At 33.6% G+C, this 22285-nt stretch overlaps 1 protein-coding gene across 1 annotated transcript; it reads right to left on the bottom strand.

Moving 5' to 3' along the window:
- Positions 1–4156: 4156 nt before the first annotated feature.
- On the bottom strand, positions 4157–18654 carry LOC147066068 (transmembrane protein 164). Its single transcript, XM_085955340.1, has 7 exons — positions 18573–18654; positions 14690–14833; positions 11322–11504; positions 8781–8897; positions 8306–8384; positions 7063–7163; positions 4157–6301 (listed from the first exon to the last, which is right to left on the bottom strand). The coding sequence occupies exons 2-7, from the start codon at positions 14825–14827 to the stop codon at positions 5996–5998; spliced, it is 924 nt and encodes a 307-aa protein (XP_085811466.1). The 5' UTR covers positions 14828–14833; positions 18573–18654; the 3' UTR covers positions 4157–5995.
- Positions 18655–22285: the final 3631 nt, after the last annotated feature.

Raw genomic sequence — 22285 nt, 5'->3', positions numbered from 1 at the left:
CACTAGGTGGAATAAAATTCTAATTATTGGCTACTTACGTAAAATACCAATAACTATTGTCATTATGCTCAAAAAGTATTGTGATTACATTCTAGGTGAAATAGTGATGCTAAGCTATAGTTACACTTTCAATACCAGATAATTATTTTTTTACAAGACAAGAGAATAAAAGTGAATCTGTTAATACTTACCTACTTTTATAATAATAGAATACTAAATGGTTAATTTTCAATAAGAAATGTTTAAAAATTATATTTTTTTTTTGATCGGTGGAAATTTAAATACCTAACTACAAAAGAAAAAAAGCAATCATCTCAGTCGACAGAGGAAATTATTCACAATATTTGTAACATTAATTAACCTTTATATTTCTGTAACCGACAGTCATAAAATTTATTTTATATTTACTCACAACCCCCTTCACTACGACACTACTACAACAGACGGCTGCAAAAGTTATCCGGTGACAAGTCTCACATGCCATCCGACATACAATTAATTATACAGAGATAATACAATAAAATTGTCAACAATACCACTATATTATGAGAGATTATTTTGAAATCTATATCTTCTATATAAATGCATGTCAATGCATTCAAAATAGTTCTCCTTTTATTCAATCATCCGTATTTAAAGAGAAAATTTTTACATTTTTTTTCTTCTTTGATCAACTCTGCATATACCTACTTCAACAAAAAACATCTTTATCCTTCAGTAGAACATTCTTTAGCTCTCTCTATTCGCCCCAACAGAAAAATAGCAATACTAAAATCCTTTAAAGGACCATAGCGGACAATTTTTGTTATATGAACATCAAATAATTATATGACAATAATCACAAATCATACATTTATTAATTTAATAGAACCAATAATAATCATTATTTATCTTTATTTAGATAAAAATGATTCAATATTTGAGGCGCTGAGGATTGAACGAATACAAGTGTACCAGTGACAAAAGTTGAATAAACAGACTTCAAAGTTACAGTGCCATAAAACAATCGAAAACTGCTTAATCAAAACTCACAACTGAACAAAACTGACAGCGGAATGATATTTTCAATATGGCGTTTTTGTCCATTTTACAGAAAAGTTTGTGGGACTGTACAGTAACATCTAGTTAAGACTTTCAGTTAACCTTATTTTATTCTTCGGTAAAGGGTAGGTCTCGTAATTTCGTCAATATGTATGTATCACTATAAAATGGTAACTTTTGGCGTGCTCATCATGATCCTCAGTACCTCAATATTATAACTATGTGTTACACTGCCAAATTGTAAGTTTACATTAAAATTATAGTTTGAAAAACCATTAATATCATCACATGTTGAGTATAAAAATATATAATAAAATGATTACAAATAAGTAACACAATAATTAACTTTACAATAAATACATTCACCGACCCGAGAACTATTTTATAATGCCACAAAACTGAGAAAGAAACCATTTCCAAAAACCCTGCATAAAGTAGATAAATGTACCTAAATTAATAGTGATCACAAAACAAAAATTGCATTTGAATGGAGGTTTCAAAAAATTAACGCTAAAGAACATCTTAAAACTAGTGATACGTTTCCACATAATATATAGGAGGTGAAGAGGTTTATAACCCGTTTACGCATGCATGGATTTACTGGTGACAGTACGTATTATCGCGGCATAACAGAAAAATGTATGTGTAAACATGTATTATCTTGCAAATTGCAAGATTGCATGCATGAATAAAAAAGTTCAGAAGCTTCTGAATTATCACACAACAGTTGGACCGTGCAATATCTGCGCCTGCGCAGTAGAACGATAGTAGCAAACCTGCCAGTAAAAAAACAAACTACACCACACAGAGACCCATTGTGAAGTTAACCGATTTTCACGACCTGTCAAATAGTACCTGACAACATCAGCATAAAATGACAACATCGCATCTCGCTTAATGAATGAGATTGGCAAGACAGTCAGCACTTTTACGTGTGAACAGTTATTATCGCGATAGTTTAAAATACGCACTATTGGTGCAAGTAAATTCATCCACGTGTACAGGCCCTATTAGATTGAGAAAAAAATATATACATACCTACTTAATTGATGTTTTACGTTAGTAAATATTATTAAAGTTGTTTAATTATGGCCCAAGGAATAATGATAGGTAAACGAATATTATTAAAATTAACTAGTCTTAAATCCAGTTTCACGATATTTACAAAGATTAACTAAACCTATAAGAAAAAATATATTCATGTTATGGGCTAGAAAATTATATATTTCAGAAATGATGTAGTTATTATTGATTTCATAATTCACTAACTCCTTGGAATACTCATCAAGTGTCGACCGTCAACTTGATCATCGGGACAAAATCGAGGATGTCTCTCGATACACAATGACAATTATTAATTGTGTCATATTAACAAGTAGCAGTTTTCAAATAAATAACATCTACTAAATAAGAATCTACCCTCGTATGTAAACCATCATGCATTTCGGTGATTCGCAGGACATAGGAAACTAAAATCGTAAAAAACCAAAATAAAAAATAAAGCTAACAAATAACCTAAGTCGTTGGCATCTTGTTTAGTTCGATATTCTTGCATTATAAACTAAGTTTGCTTTAGACTCTTCGGCGGGTATTAATCCAACAACTATGGATTATTTTAGAACTGACATAATTTTTTTTCAACATAATAAAAACAGTGATAATACAAATAAAAATAAATTTATAAAATTCGTTAGTATAGACTAGAATTTCAATATTTTTTATATGAATGCACCATACAGACTATTTATAAGTAGTACATAATTTACAACACCTGCTTACCAAAAGTTACTGTCACTTTTAATGGAGTAAGTAATGTTGTGATACTCCACTCCCCACAAGAACAGTTTCTCTATCTAAGTCAGAAATTAATATATTCCTCAAAAAGAAGTCACAAGTGAAATGATATCTAATACAAAAGAAAAAGACCTATTAAAAATAATGCCTATAATGATGGTAAGACGTGTTTAATGTGTAATTCTAATTTATGAATGTACAAACATACAACAAATAGGCCATTTGAAACAAGAAAAAACAATATGCTGCTTGCATAAAATCAATAAAACAATACTGTGTGCAAAAGGATTATTTTTTTTAATTTCACACATAAACAGAAGTTCACATACAAAATGATCTAAAACTCCATCTTCTTTTGATAAGTTACTGATTTTAAACTTATCTCTCTTTTCTTTGTGCACACAGAAATTTTCTTTGTTGTCTGTTTTTTCAATTAGTTATCCAAATTTGTCATTATGAAAAAATTTATCCCCAATTTATTGAGATTCTCCCATACAAAATAATTTACTACTTTATTTTACACTGCATCTTGTGTTGTCATATTTTTAAATGAAAATTTACAATCCAGTGCTCAACCACACACCCGCACACAACATTGAATCCATGACTAAAAACACCATCTCGAGGACAGATGAACACAATATTTCATTAGTCCTTAACACATTCGTGGACACATGTTAATGATATGACACATTCAAAATTTTATTTTTTAAATTTTTGATTTAGATATATAGAAATAAGTTAAGTCTTAAGATACGACACTATCTAATGGAAATATGTTCGCACCGTGACACAAAAAGTAGGGAACATATTGTTTTAATCCAAAATACGACTTCTATAAACGTTGTGTTGTATTTCATTCCACAGTACAGGACGTCTATGGACGTCCTGTCATATCACATCTCACAAAATACGATGTCTATAGAAGTCGTGTCCGCGAATGTGTTATTAAAATACATTATGTATGCAATACAAATATGCCAAGGTCACACTTAGCAGTTCCAACAATGATCATTATTGTCTCGGTGTAAATTCATTATTTCATTAAAATAAAAAATATGTACCTACTAATTTAATTTATTTTAGCCATACCCATTTTCTTTGGATATTCAACACTTGATTACAATGTTAATAAGTTAGTCAAGACAAGTATTAAGCTGTGAAGTTTCAATCAATTCATATCGAGTAACTATGCTATCATATTTATTAAATAAATCGATTAAAGCTATACACTAGTCGCAAAAATTGAAACTTGTGATTTGTTGACTTTTTTCGTTTCATGTGATTTGAGAATTTTCAAATTCAAAAATATTTTTTTCTTCAGTTCAGGATTATATTTCTATTTTAACTCATCCGGTTCAAATTTTCTGCTGCTGATTCTCTTTTGAGTTCAAAGTTGAGGTATTTTTTTTTACCTTATCTTGCTAAAAAAAATTCGGTGGTAAATTTAAGAAATTCTATTTTGGTTTAAAGTCGAGAGGTTTTTTTTTAGCTTAATTACTTGAATCCTCAAGATTCTCGTTGGCAATTTCTCGAGAAATGGGGATTCTCAAATGTACCGTTAAATAAAATGAGAATTCCCAAAACATACAGACATAATAATCATGGTTTCTTAAAGCTCAATTTTTCATGAACTAAATTTAAAGTTATTGCTATTTGTTTCATTATTTTCAAGCTGAGACAAATTGGAATGCTTTGTTTCGAATGCAAGAATATAGTTTTAGTAATGTTTTTTCAATTTACCATTACAAACTCAATCTAATGCGTGAAAAAAATTGATAAGGGATGAGGTGGAAGAAGGAGGGATGAAGATGGGAGGAGTCTATTCTAATCTAATTTCAAAGTGAATCAAAAAACAGAATAGCTATATCAATAGGTAACTATATATTATTAAAATATAGTAGATATAGAAACAAATGATTTCCACTATTATTTCTTTACAAACTTTTGGTATTTTGTATGCCATGGTCTATAAAAAAATTCAGCGATTAACAAAGTGATTCAGAATTTATGGGTGTAGACCTACAATTGTCAGCGAGGCAGTTCTGGGCAAATGCTCACCGGAACAAGGACATTTTCCCTCATCTGTCTTGCCGGCTTTGATGATACGACCGATTTAAACCAGATAATTACCATACACAGCGGCATAATTTTTGTTTCACTGTTATAAGATGTTATTCACAATTATTTTAATGTAACACTTTTTTTAACATCATTAGTCATCCGAGCAGAACTCAACCTACCTTGCCGAATACAAAGATGTTCGTTCATCAAAAAATCTCTAAAGAATAAACAAATATTTAAAAAAAAAATACTTGATATTCATAGAAACATAATATTATCTATCTTTTGAAAGAATCATATTTAGTTTTAATCATAAGATGTGTGAAAAATTCCGTCTCGAAACCCTGCGATTTTTGATGTTGCACTCAAGTTTCCTCTTAATATAATATGGCGATTGAACTGAAATTCATTTAAAATTATGCAACATAGTACCAAGCAATGCTTGAGCATGACAGTTCTTAATCTACTCTAGCTGATACTAACTAGTACATATTACATAGATATTATTTCACAAAAAAAATATAAAAATTAAAAATGTTATTATCAGTACATAGTATTATGTACTACAGACAAACCCCGTTTATTCTAAATAGACGGGACAGGAAATTGAAAACAAAATCGAATTATGAAATACAAAATGTATGGCAAAAAACAGTAAAACTTTTTAAAAAAATGTTCAAAATCGATAGAAATAGATTTTATGAATTTTCATGAAAATTTCGATTTACAGCGAATTTCGAATTAATCGTGTTCGTATTAACGGGGATTTAATGTACTGTTGACATAGTATGTACATAAAAATATATTCCCCATCAGCATATTTCAAAACAATTTTGTTGGATTTTACTCAAGTCATCCATCATCTTTCATATCTATAAAGGAAAGATGATTATAATTTATCATTCGCTCAATATCTTAATGATTGACGTGACGATCACTCAGTTAAATTAACAAATGGCCTAATCTCGATTACAATCTCACTTGGACTCAATTATATTGAAATATCCATAACAGTAATAAAATTTTATTCCTGTTCTACAGAGTCCTAAATAAATAATTAAAAATAGGGAATTTTTCCAATACGATGAAACACATGCTAATCCATGTGTTGAGAATTGTCCGACTTATTATTCATAGAATCGATATCTATCAGCTTGTTACACGAAGGGCATTTGTTAACGACGGACACTTGCTTTACCAGCGATATATCCGCCTCGAGAGATTGCTTGACTTTTGTAAGGCTGAATTTAGTGAGGAAGAATGAAGCGAAAACGCAAAATATTTTGCAGAGCAATGGACACAGCACTCCTTGGTGGAAGCATGACGCCACGCGGTACCACTTCCCATCGAAAGGATCCTTCATGGCCGGGCACAGCATATGGTTTAGGTTTACTTGAGCCGGCTGAAATAAATACACAACATAATATTACAATTAAGAGAAAATACATTAAAATGAAGAAGAAAAAAATATTAATTACTATTTTTGTATAAATAATAGTACAAACTATACAAATATCTACAGTCTTTATTACGAGGAACTGTTAATAGCTATTCATTTAATCAATTGAGTTCTTGCTCTCAATCAAACACATATCGAAAAAAACAATATGTGAATTTCGGCTAGCCAAGGGGATTTAAATCAGAGATTCAGGGTTTTGGAGATGGGCCACTCTGCCACTTATAAAGTAACATGTATCAAAAGACATGGATTAATAATATTATTATAGAAATAATTATTTGGTGGAGTCCATTTAAAAAAGTATAACATTTTTAAGTGGATAGGTGTTTCAGTTGTACACATCAAAACTAGATTAATCAAGATTTTTTTTTTGATAATAGCGACAAACGAAATAGCTATCGACTTAAAATAGATACTTATTTGAAAATTTGGTACAATCAATATACTATAGTAATAATACTAATAATATAATATATTATATTGATAATAATAATTCAATTAATATCCTATAATAGCAGCCAGTCCAGTGCGTAAGGGGCTGGCCTTTCATCTGGTAGCTCCGGGTTCGATTCTTGGTGAGATCACAATATATTTATGTGATTTTCTCAAAAGCCTGGGTGTTTGTCTTCATCTTCAATTACTAATTCCACTACTGTTTCAATACACTACTATCATTGGGCCTCGTGGCCCGTTGTAATACTTACAATAGCAAATCCTTGAAGGACAATGAAGTGATAGATCAAATTAATGCTGTAGCTGAAAAGTTCCCACGAAAAGTCTGTTAGCGGCGAGACATTGTACACACCTATGAAAAAAAATATATAAACATCTGTACATTTTTATTTTTTAAAATAGATATAGCAGAAAATGGAAGGATTAATATTATATTGAATGCTGCAAGAAAAATGTTACATGTTCATGAAATTCATAATTAAAATTCTGTAAAATGTGTGTTACAGCTGTACTTTTACACCATAGCCACCCCACACAACTACAATACAATTAGAAAAAAGTAGCAAATAAATAATCACCCGGTGGCATGACAATAAATTCATTATTGAGAATAACATACATATAATATATTGTATGATACATTATCGTAAAAGTCGCTTCGGTCTAATGAAGGTGCTACTTCCGAGGCATTGAACAAACACTTGAAATGCATCTTATACAAAACACTAATAAGACCAGTTGTCATCTATGGCTCGGAGACCTGGTGCATGACTAAAAGCATGGAAAGAGTGTTGGACACATTTGAGCGGAGAGTGCTACGTGGTATCTTCGGACCCATCAATGACATACAGTTGGGGTGGAGACGAAGATACAATTATGAACTATACCTTAGATGGCTGGCCCATGTACATACGAAGAAACTAACATCCAGGACGACAGAAGGCAAACGAAGACCTGGTACAAGGGATAGTGTCGAGTTGGATTTAAAGACCTTGGGCATCCTAGACTGTAGGGAAACGGCTTTGGACAAACTTGAATGGAGGAAGATGCTGAAGGAGGCCAAGACCCACATAGGGTTGCTGCGCCAGAAGAAAAAGGTTTTTTTATGGAGCTTTTTGATAAAGTGCCACCACATATTTAAAAACACGTTACTCTTCATCCTTTCTATGTGACATCTATTCTGGATAGTTTATAATTATCATCAAAATTTCTCCAAAGACTCCACTAACTAATACATGAAACTCTTGCTATTTTACCATTGTTACAGATGACTGTTGCGAAACAACTGACATGATCTATCACTACGCCATCAAAATTTCCATGAGTCGGCTGTAGGTTTCATCCCAATAGGTTTAGTGAGAGATATTTGCATAAAATGCACACGAATTACTTGTAAGGGACACGAATGCGATTTTTTAGGATCGTAGTTGGACCACTTAATTGGAAAATGGCTAATGATCGCTTAATGGATAACCAGATTCATGAACATCTTACCGCCAAGACGAAGCAGGTAGTACGGGATTACAAACATCATTCCGTGCTGTATCCAATACAGAGCGGCTTCTGCTCCTATCTGAAATTAGATGAGATAACATAATACATAATTGCAGCACTGAAACCACGAAATAAGGATAACTTCTTTGCAGATAAAATTTTAATACATGAAAGTGAAGCTGAAAGGCGTTAGTAATGCTAATGTTTAAGTTAGCTGCAAAATTCATTTGTAGGAAATTCACATTTATGCTCTTCGACGTTGGAATACATCTGCTGAAATAGCTATCAAATGTTTTCATACAAAAAAAATGTATGACTCCTGCTACTGTATGTAATACAATCTCTGACAAAAGCCTAGATACAAAACATAAATTAAGTACCTATGTTATATTTCGTTAAACACGAGATGGAAAAGTATTATTGTTGTTTGATACAGATGCCAATGTATTTAAATGAATAATGTTAAGGTACATACCAATCGGGATTCCGTTTCTGGGAACATAAATGCCAAAAGGGGGCCATTAAATAAATTTATATGCAATCTAAATAGTCCGGTGACTAATTTACTTGGAGGAGCGGCCAACAGGTATATCTAGAATGAAGAGAATTATTTTTTTTATAGTGTTATTATAATAAATACTTTTATTTATTGAATTAATATGAAGGATGTGAGGCTGTCTATTTTCAAAAACTGTTGAGTATGCAATTCAACATTAAATTTATGATAAATTACTTGTTTTTGATGATAAATTGATTGGTTTTAGTGGCAGTTTCATTTTTTAGTAATATTGTATTTGCAAACATTTTTCACACATTTTTATTAATCAATAAACCTTTCATTGCAATAAATATATGTCAAATAAAATTGGACATAACAACATTTAAATAAGCTTTCTTATGTCATTAAATTTTTAAACATTTTTGTCATAATATTATAACCCGTTTACACGTGCATGGATTTACTGTTGACATAACAAGAAAATGTATGGGTAAACATGTATTATCCTGCAGTTGGCAATATTGCATGCATGAATCAAAAAAGTTTGGATGCTTCTGAATTTTCATGCGACAGTAGGATTTTTTCGATCAGCGCGCAGTAGAACGATGGTGGCGAACCTGCCGGCAAAAAAACCAACAACGAACCAATTTTCAGGTTGACCGATTTTCCCTACATGTCAAATAGTACGAAATAGTACTATAAAATGAAAACATCGCGTCTCGCTCACTCTTAAAGAATGAATTGGAGGGACAGTCAGCACTTTTAGGCGGCTCTCATATCAAAACTCGCCTCGTTCGAGGCGACCAAGTTCCGAGCCGCGCAAAACACTGTTGCACGTGACGAACGCGCACATCTACTAGCGTCATTAGCGACACTCGCATCTCAAAATGTCAAAATAACAATTACTCTGGCCAGCGCCATTACGCGATATGTCATCGGACACTGAAACAGCGATTAATATGTATTGGTATCGCAGAATTTTAAGCAGAAGGCGAAAATATTGGATTCATCCATCAATTATTAGGCATAATATCTATGCATAGTGGATCATTTATCGCAGCAGAACTCATCAAGCACCCTGTGACCGGCGTGCGCGCACACATCCAATGTGTTAGAAGAGTCGATAGTTGACCTGTCGCATTTGTTGTTCACTTGCATTCGGCCAATCTGCAAAGCTCCATTTGGCAGCATGTGTTATTACTGTAACGATGACGTCACATCGACGAATTCGACATGCGGCGTATGAGGCGAGTTCTGATATGCGACCCGGCTTACGTATAAACAGTCATTGTTGTAATAATCAGATTGTGGCTTGAGTCTGACCAATATACCACACATTATTTCGATTGTTTATTATTATTGATTCTTTTATATTTTTCAATTACAAAATTAATCGTATTCATTGAATTGTAATCGAAAATGTAATTTATCTTTGAGAAAAATAAATTAAATATATTATTTTTATCATAGATAGTAACTAAAAGTCTACGAGCGGAATGCACAATCTAAGATTTCGTTCCTAAGGATAAGTCGCCGAAAAGCATGACTTAACTATAGACAATCCTGAGTATAGAGTTAAGGAATCCTTAACCATAGACTACTTTTGTTATGAACACGCCCCCTTCTGTATTACCATTTACCACTGACAGCTGCTGTCAAAATAAATTCGCATGTCTATAACACAGTCCATACACTCAAATTCATTTAACAATGTATCTCAATATGGATATTGATAGTGTTAATTCGTTTGGCATGTACTTGCAGAATATTATTTTATTTTTATACGCCAGCCCGCAGAAATAGAAAATACCAGATGAAGAATGACACTTGATGCTAGTGTTACCATGTTAAAAAAAAATCTTGTGGTGCCTGTGGAATCACGTATAATGACTTATAACGGAAACATAAGAGTATTATAATTAAATATTAATATGTATTTATAGTTATTGCATTTATAAAATGCAGTTGTCATATTTTTGTCATCGTTTAACAATAATAAAATAATTTACCTAATTTACCTAACGAGAATTTTTAAATATGGTATTATTTTCAATAAAAATGATCTTAACTAAGGACAGTGTTTCTGCATAGTGTTTTCTGCTAAGGAAATTTTAGTTATGACAAATGTTTCTGCATTCCGCTCTACTTCCATTACTATCACGAGAGTGAGAGACACATATGTTCGAGTAAGATTTTAAATGTATGCATCATAGTAGAATAAACTACTTTGATATCTAACGCCGTGATAGTCAGTATACTTCTTAGATTCTCTCTATCTCTATTTAGTAATAAACTATTCGAAAACAAACTTGAAAATTTGGTTTAAGATAAGACAAAAGGTTATCATTAATATAAAAAATCAAAGATACATAATGTAAACACCAAAATATTGGAATGTTTCAATGTCGACACTAATCAGTGGAAAAATGAAATGTATGAGATTATTTTACTCACTAGAACAAAATAAAAACAAAAACATACATGTAGAGGGTGGAGTGCACGTAAAAAAATAAATACCTGAATGGCTGTAGTAACATGGCAAGGGTTTAAAATGTATATCACAGTCCTTGAAGAAAATTTGAATCCAATTTCCATCCCCCAAATCAATGTCATCATGACCAATAACAGTCTCTTCCCACCCCTGTCTTTGCGAATATGCGGCTGAATCTCGGGAATATGTAACTTCGGATACATCGTAACCTTGAACAGATCAGAGAAATATTTATGAGATAATAGGAATAACTATTTTAAAGGCATCACCCATTAACATTTTTTTTCTTGGTATTATTTAGTTTAGAAAGAAAACACCTGATTGCTAATATACCTCGTTAACTTTATTATACCTATGGATAAATAAATATTTACATTTAGTACAGTTTTTAATGTTTTTTTGACATCCCTCTACTTTGGAACGTTCAACATTCTAACACATTTTCAGGAATTAATTAGGTATGTGCGAAAGTCGAGGGCCACCTGTAATAGACATGTATTGTTTGCAAGTATTGTTTAACATTGTGTACTTTGAAAGTCAATGTATGAATAATTATGTTGTCATGAATATGTTAGTGTTGTAAATTATTTGGCAAACAACAACTTGCAACAAATTTATAAAACTACTAGCTGACCCGGCAAACGTTGTTCTGCCATATAAATTATTTCTAGTGAATATTTTGGTTGTTAAATAAAAAAATAACGAATCTATTGTAAGTGTTTGGGAATGGGATCTATGACAGAAAGAGGAATAAAGTGCTGTAGACGATGACCGCCGATAAAAACAAAAAAACATCAACCATTCATTTTCTCAATTCAAAATGAGTAATGATGTTCATAATGAATGAATTACCTGTGACAGGATCTCGTTGTTTAATGTTTATGCAATATCCGTCTTGTCCCTTCTAGAAAATTTGCGGATATTGGAGAGCGTCGTATGAACAGTGTGTGTCAGCGATGAACTCCAGATTATTGTTTCTTCTTCGAATCACGATTTCTCGCGTCGATGTGCGGTCGCCAACCATGATTCCAGCAATGTCGTCAACAACAGTCGCATTGAATCGACGTACGTGCTCTCCAGCTGGTGTTTTATCAGGATTGATGACAATAGCGTAATTGTCACTTTGCAATTCGTGTATGTGTGCTTTTCGAGAAGCTTTTCAATAATTCATTGTGCTCATTCAACAGGGCGTCCAGTTCGCCGACGATGCGCCTGGCATTAGGCAAATTGAGGCTATTGTAGCCGCAACGTGCATCCACATGATTGATGTCCTCACCGCCGCGTTGATTTTGAACGTAGAATGGAATTGTTGACCATTTGCCGCAGTATTGTGAACTATTTATGTTGCTCCGGTCGAAGTCATTTGGAAGCATGAATTGAATGTGCGAATGGACTTCAGGAACAGGTTTGAATCTGGAACCGTGCCGATGAGCAAGCCGTTCAATGGTTCTGGTGGTATCTCAATTTCTGGTAGTTGCACTTTTCCTGATGCGCAACACATCCCGGCTGACTCATGTTTGAATTTGAGCGCATGACAATGGGGACATTCTTTGTCCATAGCACCAATCAGCACTTTCGGATGAGCGGAATATTCAATATCTGGCTCGTACTCGAATGCGAGACGAAGGAACGAAGCGGATGTAAATGTTCGATGTACTTGTTGGCGTTGTCGGTCATTTGCTCTGCGTGTGTTAACTACGAACCGGCGCGCTTGGCTCCGTTCCAATTGTCGTTGTTGATTTCGTTCAGCTCGTGCCTCTTGTGATTGAGATTCACGCAATTGCGACATGCTTACACGCACGTTTTTGTTATCTTGTTAGATTTGTTCGTCTGTTCTTTCTGCTCTACTATTTCGCATGTTTATTGCTTTATTCGTTCGACGGCCCAAATGGCCCCCCTTGCGTCTTGCTGGCATTGTGCACTATACACGCACATAAAAATAGATAAATTAAAATAAATCGTACAAAATTTTGCACGCACTGCGTTGTGATATGCCGAATGAAATGTCAAAATGACGCGACGCTTCTCTTGAATTCTTCTCGGACGTAGCACCATCTGTCATTCAACAACATAAATAATTTCGTTCTGTTTGAAATACGAACGACGGTTAAATTTGTTCATACAAAAATAATAAAATCACGATTAAAAAATGGGAGGGTGGGGGTAGGAGGGTGAAAATTTTGGGTTATAGGTATTTTTTTATGCCAATTAATAAAAAAAAATACAAAAAAAAAAATGTCAAAAAATAGAGGAAAATTTTTCTGGATAGAGATACCCTAATCACCTAGCGGAATGAAATATACTTGTTGACCTATTCTCATATAAAATTCATAAAAATCAGTCGAGCCATTTCGGAGGAGTTCGACCACAAACATCGTGACACGAGATTTTTATATATATAGAGATAAATATACAAAATATGTGTCAATGACAAAAACAACTATGCCATAAAATGGAATGATTAGAGATTCTACCATGATAATATTGTTATGTGCAAATTATTAATACTGATAATTTGTTATTAATTTTCATAAGTTAGATTAATAAATGTAAATATTATGATTCACTTATTCATAATGCTTCCATAAAAATATAGTATTACAGAATGTTGCACTGTTCTATGTCAATTAAAAAATATCCATTTAAGTCAGAGTAAACTTTGGAAAATTTAGTATAATCTGACGCCATTGATAAATCAAAGATAGTGATTTTATTACTTTGATTGAAATATTAAAAAAATGGTAGCCACTTTCAGAATTTAATTAATAACACCATAGAAAGTAGTTAATAGTAAATTATTATATTTATTATCTGTAAGGATGATACTTGAGTTGGTAGCCTTATTGGATTCGCATGGTAAGCAAAAGATGTGTTTAAAAATCCCACTTGGTCCAAAATTACTATTTTTTTTTCTAATTGGCATATTTCTGAGGCTTTTAAAAATTATGTATTTTCAGTTAAAAATACAACATTCCTAATAATTCTTGTGTATATTATTCAGTTTTAATTAAAAAATATACTTAATTATATATTATAATAAACTATGTACAAGGATGTTAAAACTAAAAGAGAACTACTACTTAGAATAATCCTGATACCACATATGAATCAAAGTTTAAAGAAACGGAACACAAATAGTATGGAATTTGAAAACACTTCAGCTACATAGTTATTAGAAAATACCTACGAAGATGATACTTGATTTCGCAGCTTATTTGGCCATAGTACTCACCTGCCAGAGATGATATCTGTTTGAATCGGACTTGCTCCAAGTTTTTTTTTATATATAAGATAATATTCACAATCTATCGCACACAGATTGTCAAAACAAATTCTTCTGACGAAGGGGTATGTCCTATGAAAAATTTAGTATTCGTAAATATGGAAAACTCACCGCCACATATACACATATTGCGACGACAATGATGGACTCGATAATCTGTTGATTTGTGGTGAGAAAATAAGCACACTCCGGTCCTACGTTGCGGGGGACAGAAGCATTCACGCCTCCTATTGCCCATTTGAACAGCATGATTACCTGTCAATAAGAAATGCATTATTTTTCATTTATTTTTGTATTATCATGTCAAAATAGAACAAATAAAATTATTAAAAATGTTTTGCATTAGTCTTACTGTGACTCAACTCCAGTGGCAAAGACTGCCCACTGCATAGATGTAATCGATTATAACTAATGAAAAGATTAACAATACACACTTAGACTGTTATAAATTATATACATGCCGTACATAGTAACGAGTGGTAATTTGTCCCATAATATTCGACTAAACTGAATATTGATATTCAAGTGTGACACTGATCACCTATGTACATACAAATATTAGTTGCAATTACAGACCCAATAATTTCATAGTATAGTAAAACATTTCATTGTTCAACACTGACTCAAACATATGAGATATTTTATTTTAAAATTGTGTAGAAAACGGACTAACCAACCAGTGGCGGCCGGTGATTTTTTGGATGGTAATTTTTAAGGGTGCGCTAGATACCTTATTGAAAAATTAAATCAATTCAGGGTAGTTTTTGGTTCGACAAAACATTAATTATAACTTTTTAAACTGTCTTATTGACATTTTGAATTATGAATATTTGTATATTTTACATTTAATAAAACATGTTGCGAGTTACTTAAGTCTTTCTTGATTTAGTTTTAAGAAACGGTTTTTCTCTTATAGTGGAAAAACACCTCCCATTTTTAACGGAAGCCATCTTAATCATATAATATACATTATCTTTAGCAATTTGGTACACTGTATGAATAATAATCACTATTATTATAAAACTGCACTTTGTGAAATAGCATTAACATTATTAGCTTATCACTAGAATTCATGTATTAATAATTTTCTATATTATAAATAACCAACATCATTTCGCGTTTAGTCAACACACAGGATAATGACAAATTAATTTTCCAGAAATGCTGTAGGTAGCAAAATTAATATGTTTACTGCCATACTATCTTCCCTCCGAGTATACTGTTTTAAATTGGAGAACACATAAGTCAAAATATCTTAACATTTCATTATATTTCTTACCGATTTTAAAATTAGAAAATAATCAATTTTATTGTTTTTAGTTTCACAGGCATTTTACATACGAGATTGCTAAATCTGATACTTTACATAATTTGAAGCGTGAACAATAAACCTGTAATCTGTAATTGCTCTGTCCTCAGACCAATATGTCATTTTCTCGGATTGGCGCACAATATTCAGCAACTTACGCATGGCGAAAACGATTAACATGGTTTAAGTTATTTTATAATGGCTTTAGTTCATACTGACTTCAGGTTCATTTTAAGTAAACTAAATATATTTTCAGGGCGCAAATGCTTCTTCACTCAAATTTTGAGTGAAGATGACATATGCGGTGTATATTGTCTGTATTATTGCCTATTGGCAATATGGGCAAGGTCAGTTTATGGTTTGCATTACAATTAGTGAGTGATAATTATTAAAAAAATATGATTCACGATGTTGAACGATCTTTATTAACAATGCAAGCAGTGCAGTGCACTTACATGATGTTAGACCAGCCACTGCTGTAACCAACTGACCTCTCATCCGACACTCTTCACACTGATCCTGTTTTATATGTGCAACTACTTAAAATATTAACATAATCTGTATGCAAAATTATTCGATAAGTGGACAGTAATCGCCGTTGACATTAAGGGACATTTTACAATAATGATGTTTTTAAATAACAATGCGCATTATTTAAAAACTGAATGGTAGGTATAAAGTGTAAATAATAGAAGCACATACAGACTCAACGCAACCAAACCTGGTAAATATCCATGTACTTTAGTTGACATCCAGAAAACACAATATTATGTTACCTAGTGCAGTGTTTCCCAACCGCCGGTCCACAAATATTATTTTTGCCCATTTTAAAATGCACTTGCCAAAAATGCCAAGCAGATTGTCATTCAAAACATTAAATATACAAACATTATTATTCTTCTAATGCCAATCTGGTTATTCAGATATAAAACATTTCCTCAATTTTGGATAAAATCTAAATTATTCTTCCGATTTTCAACTACATATTCAACTGAGAAGACTTTTTCGGCAATATTATTATCAGTTATAAAAACTGATTAGAAAAACTGAAGGGATGTCAATGCAGAGCTTCATCTCTCCGAAACAATACTTAACCCATGGTTATCAACTAGTATATCATATTTACTATAATACTTGATATCTATGCAGTAGCACATTTCGCATTATCATTAACAATTTATTTAGAGATCGGTTTCTGATTATTTCTGTTAACATTAGAATTTTCATGGTACTTAGGTAAAAAAAAATTGTATTAAAAACCAGACAGTTATAATAATATATCTGTTATGTCTGTTAGTTATACAAGATTAAAAAATGAACAAACAAAAACAATATACTTAAATAATATTTCTCTTATTTTCAGTCCGCATGTGTGATGCCTGTACTCCATTGGCACGCAAATCAGACGATTTACAGTCCGGACTTTTTTTTCACGTGGAGCACCCTGAATCTGCAGACTTTTAAACACGCAGAACAGGTTCGTTGAATTTCAAATATGTTTGATATTTTACTCTCCGAGTCGTAAGAATTTGTCCGTCAATCACTACGTAAATTCGATTTGATTTTAATACGCAATCATTCGGACCGAAAAAAAACCTGTAATTGCTCTAAACATTTTTATTGATTAATTTGTTAATTTACACATTAATTAGAAAATGAGAGATTTATCAATTATTTTTTTTTTTGAATTTATGAAATTCTTAAAGAAAACGTATAATTTGTGTTGTTTTCACTACTTACTATATTATTTTATGCAAGTCTACATGTAAATAACACGAAATTTTAGGATTAGAAAACATTACGAGGATCGCAACTTCTAACTTTTGACAAGACGACTTTTTTACTCGTTTGTTGATCAGTAGCAGAGCATAGACAAATCGGACGATTTATAACACAAGGAATAGATATGTACATAAAAGAGCGGAAAGATTTGTAGTTATGTAGAGCAGTGACGTCCAAGACGTCCACTTCTATGATATAATGGTAAGACTATAGTGAAGTATACTAGTATTACTATCCGTGAACAACTAATTTGCACTGAAATGGTAGATTTACACAAATAGGTAATGCAGGCGTTTGTAAACATTCCAATAGGCAGACATTGCCTTACCTAACCTAACACAAGTATTTAGGTACCTATGTAACTAAACTTACAATTTCATAAATAATTAAAATATTATATACTTTTATTATCATAAAATGACATGATAAAGACATTTGTTTTTGTTTGTTTTATTTTGTGATGATGATTTTTTTGTGCTTATGAACTTTACAATTATTATTATTGATAATGCCCCATGCCTATTTAGCATACGTCCACACGTAGACACTAAATATTATATTAGTAAAGGAATGCTATTCGACATTTGTAACTATTATTGAATAATTAAATAAACGTTAATCTATTATGCATTAGTAACTTAATATTTACTATGATAAAAACGCTCAAGGTGGGTGTAATCATTGCAGTTTACGGATTATATTCCATTCATGCCTGTAAATAATTTAGTTAAACTGTACATTCTTATAGCACCTAATGATTAATTGAATTATCGAATAAAAAAAACAAACTACAAAAAAATCTCACATTTGATTGGGATGTTTTAAAGAGGATTCGTGAGCAATTTAAAAATCAGTGGTACTACAAAAATACAATCTTCTATTCAGGATTATTAGTAAAAATACCTTTTTTATATAAAATTAAATCGAGATGACACTTCACTCACAGACTTCAGAATTTACACTTAAAGTTGCCAGCATAGACTATGATCATGATAAACCAAAACCATAGACTAATAAACTTTTGTTGCCAACATAGAGTGCGAGTGCTGCCATCTTTTTGTCACCAAACGGGAACGAGAGGGAATGCAGTGCTGAATGCTGTAGGGGGGAGAAATTGCACGCCAGCTTATAGAAACCACGTACGTATTGTCTGCGGTTGAAATGAAGGTTTTTTGTTTGAATTTGAGAGAATATGGGTTAAATTTTTTAACCTCACCTTACTCCTTAGGGGCCAAAGGTTGGTATGACTTCAGTGGGGTATGCCTTGATGCCAGATCAGGTGTGCTTCCATTTGATATGCTGTGTATGTCGACTATCCATGATAGCTCTGCCAACAAATCTTACCTCTAACCTCTCCATGGGGGTCCCTAGGCAATGCAGTATGCTGTAGATCAGATAGAGGAGGGTGCAAGACGAATCACCAACGCCTAAAAACTGGTACATTCTGGCTACGGGAAGGAAAACCCCTACAGAAAACCAGGGCATGTTCACGGGCTTTAAGGTGACAGCCCCACCAGTGAACTCGGATGCTGTGGGATGATCACCTGCACACCCTAAAACAACAGAATAATCCAAGCACAGGGAAGCCTCGGACCCCTGTTTCCATCCTGACGACCTCGCCTGAATTCGGTAAACGATTTTGTTTTGGAACTGTTAAATCCCGGGACCTGTGGCTAGCTCAGGATGTTGGTGGGACCCAGGATTCACAAAAATTAAAAACTAAATTGGTATTTTACTCGAGTTTTATTTGTGTCACTCCGAGTCGTGAGAGTCAGATGTCAACCCTTTGGCTCGCTACCATAGACTGACTAGCAGTGTTGCCATCCTCCCCTCACATACTCCTTATTAATTAAATACAATAATTCTTACGTGCTAAAGCCGCGTTGACACGGTCCAAGTACGATCCAAGTACACTTGGACCGAGTGCCATCCAAGTGCACTCATATGAGACATCTTCATACTAATTATTCCTATCCAAGCTACTTGGACCGCGTCCTACTCATCCAAGTTAGCTTGGATAGGAATAATTAGTATGAAGCTGTCACTTGGATGGCACTCGATCCAAGTGTACTTGGATCGTACTTGGACCGTGTCAACGCTGCTTTAATCAAGGAATAATGGATGTACGTACGCCCATTGTTGACTAGGAGCATAGACTAATATACACTAGGAGGTCAGGTGACATGGTTATACCTAATAATTAATTTTATCTATCGGGAGAGGCCCAATGATCATGGATATGACAGAACCTACAATATCCATACTCTAAATGTCCCTGGAAAGGCCGAGCATCTAACAGAAATACTTTCTCAATACAAGTTAGATGTTCTTGGGATCAGTGAGTGTCGACTCACTGGCATTGCCGAGAAGTTTATTCGTGGGTTTCGTCTATTGTACTCCGGACACGCCACATTGCGACGTAGTGGAGTCGGATTGCTGACGTCCAAGGAAGCTTGCAAGTGCCTCACCAGCTGGGAACCTATCTCCGAACGTCTACTCCATGCTACTTTCAAGACCAAGTCGGGCTCCATCACTTTTCTGCAGTGCTATGCTCCCACAGAGGCTGCTAGCGATGCAGATAAGGATACATTCTACGAAAGTTTGGCGGAAGCCGCTGGAAATATCCCCAGCTGTGATCATGCAGTTATCCTTGGTGATCTAAATGCCAAAGTAGGATCTGACCCCTCGCGTGGACCCTTTGTGCTGGGAAAACATGGCCTTGGTCAAATGAACGATAATGGTTCCCGTCTGGTAGATTTTGCCTCAATGAATGGTCTTGTGATTGGTGGTAGTCTTTTCCCTCATAAGACCATCCACAAATATACATGGACATCGCCAGACGGTAATACAAGAAACCAGATCGACCACATTTTGGTCAAGGCGAAATATAGAGGTGCAGACATCCACAGTGACCACGAGCTCTTGGTTGGGAAATCCCGTATAGACCTCAAACGAGTCCCAAAACCCAAAAGGACAGTCAGACTCGATGTGGAAAAACTGAAAAGTACCCGTGTGCGTGCAACCTATGAGCTGGTGCTGCGGAAGCGCATATATGATGCTCGAACTCTCACGTCTTCCATTGAGTCGGACTCCTTACCCCTTGTTTTTCTGAGCTCTTCAAATTTTCCTCTATAACAAAATTATAGTAATTCGTACCAAATTATGGTAGGTACGAAAATATCGAAATATGGTACTTACTTTTGGTGTATTTTTCTGATATAGAAATGAAATCTTTAAGAAAATTCCGAATATCAAAATTATAGTACTTGGGTGTAGGTAGGTACTATACCTTTTTATATCGTACAAAATAAAATTACGATAAAATTATGAAGGAGTAGCATGAGTAAAGCTAAAACTGTCTTTAGATCAACATACTTACATGACGTTTACTAATAATTCTGAAAATATACTGTTGTATGTGTTTTTGAATTTTTTTTTTTTTTTCGACCATGTCCGATCCTAATAGGATTATATGGGCCTCCACTGGGTGGAGGTTTGTATTAACAGATTTTATTTTTACAAGAAATGGATGTCATATTATTATTTAAAAAAAATACTTTAATAGATTTTTGTGATGATCATAATATACCTATCTAATTTTGAATAATGTAAATCATTGTACTTAAATTAAAAATATTATATAATGCATAAATGTATTACACATTTTTAATAACTGTATAGTACCTATTAGTAGTATCATGTTTGAAATCCAACAAAAATAATATTAGGCATGATATTCAATCGCGCGTACTGACTGAGCGAGCAGCCACGGGTCGGGCATTTGCTTCACGAAAATCGCTGCGCAGGCCAGCTTGCAACAAAATAAAAGTCACGCGAGGCAGCCACGCGCAGCACCTTTGAGCATCGGTGAACCGACGATTGTGGCAATGCTCGGGCGAGGCGACACGTGCGGTTGTCTCAGGCGAGTTGCATACTGACTGACCAAGCATTTTGGCTCGCGAGGCTTTTACGTATATTTTCTATGGCGAAGCTGCCTCGCAACCATGCAAGGCTGCTCGCTCAGTCAGTAGGCATCTAGTGAATCATAATATATCTAGACTTCGATAGAAATCTATGTATAAAATATTTAGAAATACCTTATACCACTTCCTTACTTTAATAGAACCATCAAATCTTATTCTTAAATTGGTACGGTATAGTGCACCTATTATAATCATTTAACCGGGGTCAATCCACTACCGGCTGAAGCCCTCCCCCATCTCCTTCTGCTCTTTTCAGTCCCTGGCTCTTATATGGCACATATATTTGCCAATCTAGATAAGTTCGTTGATCCAAGGGGTTTTAGGGCGTCCCTGTGGTCGCTTACTGCCCCTTAGGTACCATTGTAAGACTGCATTAATTATCCAGTCACTGAGTGACATATCTGACCCATTTCTATTTTATCAGCTTGGCGACCTCTATTACATCGCATACTTTTGTACGCCGCCATATTCATTGGATTCTTTTGTGGCTGTTCCACAGTAAGGCCAAACATCATTTTGTTATTGAATTTCACATACATTACTAACTATGAACTACATAATAATATTACTGTTTCAAGATTATGTAACCATCACTAAAACTTCTCTCCACATGCAGAAAATGAAAGCGTTGTA

This window comes from Rhyacophila brunnea, unplaced genomic scaffold (assembly GCF_057557595.1).
Source record: "Rhyacophila brunnea isolate RB1 unplaced genomic scaffold, BYU_Rbru_1.0 scaffold_5, whole genome shotgun sequence".
NCBI lineage: Eukaryota > Metazoa > Arthropoda > Insecta > Trichoptera > Rhyacophilidae > Rhyacophila > Rhyacophila brunnea.
Note: the sequence above shows the minus strand (reverse complement) of the source record. Positions and strands in the feature narration are given on the sequence as shown.